The 6,003-nt window shown below is 35.5% G+C and overlaps 1 protein-coding gene across 1 annotated transcript; it reads left to right on the top strand.

Moving 5' to 3' along the window:
• Positions 1–1,025: 1,025 nt before the first annotated feature.
• LOC114742719 (protein DETOXIFICATION 35-like) lies at positions 1,026–5,467 on the top strand. The gene is given in 8 exon segments (XM_028930939.1): positions 1,026–1,481; positions 2,394–3,019; positions 3,509–3,565; positions 3,902–3,996; positions 3,999–4,139; positions 4,219–4,337; positions 4,835–4,921; positions 5,129–5,467. Coding segments are annotated over 8 exon segments (1,482 nt in total). The 5' UTR covers positions 1,026–1,187; the 3' UTR covers positions 5,192–5,467.
• Positions 5,468–6,003: the final 536 nt, after the last annotated feature.

Raw genomic sequence — 6,003 nt, 5'->3', positions numbered from 1 at the left:
AGTTCGTTCTGCTTCTTTCGTTCTTATTTACTTATTCTCATAAAAAATATAGATTAAGGAAAAAAAAAGGTAAAATTCATATATAGTATATAAATTTTTTTAAGTATTGTCCTCGCTGCACTATTTTTTTAATAACATAAAGTGCAGCACTATTTTAATTTTTAAATCTGAACTACATTCATTAAATTCAATGCTCTGCATTTAGTAAAAGTAATTTTTTAAAATTTGAAATACTATACTATAATATACATCTGGACAAGTAAATAAACAAAGATGGATTCACAGGCATTCTAACTAGGTAGGTAGCAAAACGTTCCCAAATCCCAATCTTTACTTCATAAATATTTCAACTGGTTGAATAATTTTTAATATAAAACATATTTAACTAATTTTAAAAAAATAAAAAAAGTTAATTACCTGTAATAAATAATTATTGTCTTTTTTAAAATACTCTTATTAATAACGGGTGTTTGAATTACTTATTGATAATAATTACTATGAGAATTACTTGAAGTCAAACTAAATAAATATTGGAGATAAAGTGGACTGAGGTTTTGTATTTAGAACCAAATTAAATATCAAATTAGCTACTCCCTTGTTTTTTAATATAAGATCAATTTAATTAATTTGATTAGATTAAAGAAGTTATATAAGTTAGTTAATTATAAGAAATGTGACACGTTTTTTCTAAAATATCATAATTATCTTTCTTAATACCTCATCTTCCTCTTCTACTTAATTATGGTTGAGTGAGTATCCATATAGATAATTTCGAAAAAATTCATAAATATGAGAAATGGGTCTTATATGTAGGATCAAAACCAATTTAACAATTGGGTCTTATATTAAGGATTAGATGGAATACTAATTTTTTATTTTCAGTTTTAAAATCTATTTTAATTTTGCAAGTTACATAGTCTATCTATAATCTATACTGGTAATATACTCTCTAAAATTTATAGTATTAGCATTTTTGGTAGAAAATTTTAGAAGAAGGATAATTGAGTGTAGCTGAAGGCAGCACCGCAGGCATGCATTTAAGCTCTCTTCCCCGAGGCATGCAATGGCGCAGATATTGAATGCAACAAGAAAGCCAAAATGAGTCTCGTGAATGATTTCATGTAAATAACTGCTATTCCTTCATTCTCTTCTTTGTTTTCTTCAGCTCTTCTCTGGCGGCGATTGAGATGGACGCGCACGCTCCTCTGCTCAAAACCTCTGACCCTCCGTCGCCGTCCCCGGTGGTGTTGGACGAGAACGGCGACTATGCTTCAGTGAAGGGATTCAAGGCCGCTAAGGAGGTATTCTGGACAGAATCGGTCAAGTTGTGGCGGATTGCGATGCCGATCATTTTTAATATTGTGTGCCAATTCGGCGTCAACTCCTTCACCAACATTTTCGTCGGCCATCTTGGCGAAATTGAGCTCTCCGCGGTTTCTCTGTCTCTCTCTGTTATCGGAACCTTCTCTTTTGGCTTCATGGTTAGTGTATTTACTTGCCTCTCTAGATGAAGATGTATGGAAGCTCTATGGATGTGTCCGAATGTGTTTATCAACGCCAGCATCTCATCTTTACTCCAAAAATCAGAGTCCTACCGCATAGTGTGCATTACCGTAATAGAAATTTTATATAATACTTTATATTTAAACACGGTTTACATTACGCACTAATATCATGACTGGCTTTTAGTGAATGAGAAACTCAATGAACTATGTCTCTTTAACTTTCTTTTACTCACTCGAGCCTTGGCTAATTAAAGCTAAGCTTCAATGTCTTCGAAACATGGTTTAATTTCATTACAGCTGCGTTGCAAATCTTTTTGGTCACATTAAATATAATCTATATTTAAATCCCTCGGACTTCAGTCTGTCTCTCATGCGGCGTCCATATTCTTTTGAAGTTGAATAATTTATTATTATTTTATACATTTCTCTAAATTACAATGGCTTAAAAGCGCTTTACCATGTGAAGTAGAGAGTCTTATCTCTGTGGAGTTCTTCGGATGATGATGAAGAGAATCTGCAATTCATTAATGTTACTTTCTTGATTTACTTTTAATCTTTTAGTGTTGCAAGCAATATCAGAAGCCTCTTTGCTTTAATTCTACTGTGATGCATAATTACAATGTGTTGCGGAAAGAGTGGCAACTAGAGTTGATTGTAGACAGTAGGTGGGATCCAGATCTTTTAAATATTGACCCAAAGTTGAGCTTGCAGTCTAGTCTATGATTACACAATAGATAACTAAGAAGTGTATATTGCACTTTCAAATTTCCAATTTTTATATCCACCTTCACATAAGTTTTTTCTACCAAAGTAAAGCTTTATCATTGATATGTGTTGAAAGTTGTTTTATTGAGTTTAAAATCTGATCTTTCTCTGCAAAACCTGTAGCTTGGCATGGGAAGTGCATTGGAGACTCTCTGTGGCCAAGCTTTTGGTGCTGGCCAAATTTACTTGCTTGGTGTTTACATGCAACGCTCATGGATAATCCTATGGGTCACCTGCATTTTACTCTTGCCAATTTACATCTTTTCGGCTCCAATATTGGAACTTCTAGGCCAACAGAAAGAGATAGCTGATATAGCTGGAAAGTTCACTATACAAGTGATTCCTCAGTTTTTCTCACTAGCCATCAATTTTCCAACCCAAAAGTTTCTTCAAGCTCAAAGCAAGGTTAACGTGATTGCCTGGATTGGTTTTGTGGCTCTACTTCTGCACACTGGGTTGTTATGGCTCTTAATATATGTATTCAAGTGGGGCTTAACTGGTGCAGCTGTGGCATTTGACGTCACTAGTTGGGGAATTTCATTGGCTCAAGTTGTTTATGTTGTAGTTTGGTGCAAGGAAGGGTGGCATGGATTCTCTTGGGCAGCATTTGAGGATATTTGGGCTTTCGTTAGGCTATCCCTTGAATCAGCTGTAATGCTTTGCCTTGAGGTTTGGTATATGATGAGCCTTATTGTTCTTACTGGCCACCTTGATAATGCAGTGATCGCTGTAGATTCTCTCTCCATTTGGTAAGATCGTAACTTCATGCTCGAACATAACTATCTCACCGAGTTACCAAAACCAGTGCAATCTCTGAACCATTGTAGCGTTGCATTACATCCTACTTCTATCCTCCATAGAGGAGGAGGGATGAACATTATATGAACCTCGTGATGATTTTATTTAGGCCTGAAGAACTATATTCTTATTCTTGCCAAAGAAAAGGAAAAGAACAAAGTGATGATTTTATTCTTGAAGAATTGAAACATGGAAAAGAAGAAATTTAATGATGGTTAGGCTGAACATTTCCCTCCCGTGGATTGAAAAAATGAGTGTAAAGGCTATAGTTAGAAGATAGAACTGTGATGAAGTTAGGAATTAACTTTCTTAAGGAATTCATAAACCCTAGTAATTAATTTCTCCATATGTAAGTCCTCCAGGGATTCATGAAACGTAATGTTATTGACGTCATGCCTGTCATGCCATCCGTTTCTAATGCATTCAATGGTGTTTTATAGCATGAATTACAATGGATGGGAAGCAATGCTGTTTATTGGGATAAATGCAGCCATCAGGTATGCAGCCAGAAGTCATGTCTCAGTTTTTTCTTTCGCATTTTAGGACAAATGACATGCCAAGTCACCTGATATAAATTATAATAAAATATTAAAATCACCCAAGAAATTGGATTTTTTATTGCAATAACTATGAGCACTAAAATTAAGACCCCTGGGTAGATTTATCATTGGTGTTTCCTTTTTTCTTCTTTTTTTTTGTTGGGGTGGGGGTGGGGGGTCGGTGGGTTCCTTATTCTGAGTCTGATTTTGATCTATTTTTCTCTTTATGTCACCATTTTGACCTCGTTATCATGTTATGTGTGACTCGTTCTTTTTCTTGTCTAATACCTACAGTGTCAGAGTTTCTAATGAACTTGGACTGCGACATCCAAGAGCTGCAAAATACTCTGTTTACGTGACAGTGTTCCAGTCTCTTTTGATTGGCATATTTTCATGGTTGTTATTTTGGCAACTAGAGACTATTTCGCGATAATCTTCACGAGCAGCAAAATTTTGCACGAGGCAGTCTCCCGCTTAGCTGGCCTCCTTGCTGTGACAGTAGTTCTTAACAGCGTTCAACCAGTGATTTCTGGTATGAACTATTGGAAATTTCCACTTCATGAAAACAGTTCTTTTTTTTTTTTTTAATGGTTTCGGAATAATTCTCGCAGGTGTTGCTGTTGGAGGTGGGTGGCAGGGACTGGTGGCTTACATCAATGTGGGTTGTTATTACATTTTTGGGCTTCCCCTGGGGTTCTATCTTGGTTATGAAGCGAAGTTAGGGGTTAAGGTAACTAAATCGCTTCTATTTCCATGGAATACTGCCCTTTTGAAAAAGATAAATAAAACAGCAAGTTTGGTAAACAGCCTTTCTTGGATTTATTGGTCAGAGACCATAGATAAAACTACATATAGAAATTGACGCTGTGCATGCCAACACTCGAGACTTTTATGTGAAACAATGTGTAAGAAATTAGAGAGAAAATTATGTATGGGCAAACACTTCATAACTTAAATTTTTGCATTGAAGCTGTCTTTGACATCTTATATTAACTTTGAATTTAAATGGAAGCTGTGTTCACTTGTAAGTTCACTGCTTTGTAAACAATGATTATCTCAAATCTAACGGCTGCATACTTTTAAAGAGACCTTTAGCTGCAGCCTTTCTCTATATCCACGCAGCATTAACTATTTTCTTGGGGACAGAAAGGAAGACATACAATTGGAAAATAGAAAAGAAGACGACAATTTTCTAATAGTTATAACTTTTTTCCCCCCCATGTATAGGGACTTTGGGGAGGAATGATATGTGGAACTGCTCTGCAGACTTTGCTGCTCTTGTTTGTACTTTATAGAACCAATTGGAACAAGGAGGTAAGCGATCCTTTGACATTCTTTCTGAAAATTCATGTTCATCTTTTCGATCGCTCCTAGAAACTGATATTCTCCGATTATTATGACTTCAACTAATTTTCATTACTGTTCACATGTTCCCTTTTTCGGTGCAAATACTTGTGCGTGTATAAATTCATGGAGATATTTATTAGTAGTTCTTTTTGACTCCTTCCATTTAATTTGTAGGTGGAAGAAACAAGTGAACGCATGAGGAAATGGGTGGGCAAGACATCAAAGTCGATACGATAACAGCCAGACCCTGAGGCCTGAGCTTTAATATCAGTAAAGGTGCAGATAACCTTATTACTTTAATCTCTTGTCCAGATCCAATGGCCTTCTAACTGGATCTCATCATGCTATATGTCAAGAGTGGATGGTCTTTGCATGTTTATTCTGTTTTATCCGTAGATGTAAAGCACTCGCTATCCTTCTGCTTTTGGTACGAATATATTTCCCTGTGTAGGTTGTCAAGAAAGACAGAAATACCTCATTTCTTCTATATTCTCCGCTCTTGCTTTTTTTAAATTGTCTTACCATGAAATTACAATGAGGGACCATATCATGAAATTATTAAAGTACAAATAAGAAAAGGGCAAAAAGCAAGGCATCCTGGCACAAGGGAGAGGTCTGGTTGGCGAGAGATGATCAGCTGGATCAGGTGGAAAATGAAAAGCCGATGAAGTGATAGCCAGAAGCCTTGTCATGAGATGGCCCATGGCATCCTAGGAGTCCGATTACAGTACCACTTTATCATTAATCAAATTAACTAATTTGAATAGATTAAGATTATTGGTTAAATTAGTTAATATGATATGTTTTTTCCCCTAAAACACTCTAATCATGTTCCTTAATTCTCTCCCTCTCCCTTTTCTACTTATTTATTATTGGAGAATATCACAAAGTTAATTTAAAAAAAGATTAATAAACATTTGAAATAAGTCTTATATACAGAGCTAATTCAATTCTCAAATTAGGTCTTATATTAAGGACTGCAGAAGTATAAAAAACTTAGCCCATCACAACCCATCTGTCTAGAGCTCACATTTACACAGTTTCCATGC

This window comes from Neltuma alba, unplaced genomic scaffold, assembly GCF_004799145.2.
Source record: "Neltuma alba isolate B1F8T4 unplaced genomic scaffold, ASM479914v2 tig00003864_pilon, whole genome shotgun sequence".
NCBI lineage: Eukaryota > Viridiplantae > Streptophyta > Magnoliopsida > Fabales > Fabaceae > Neltuma > Neltuma alba.
The sequence above is the reverse complement of the archived record's forward strand: the minus strand, read 5'-3'. Positions and strand labels throughout refer to the sequence as shown.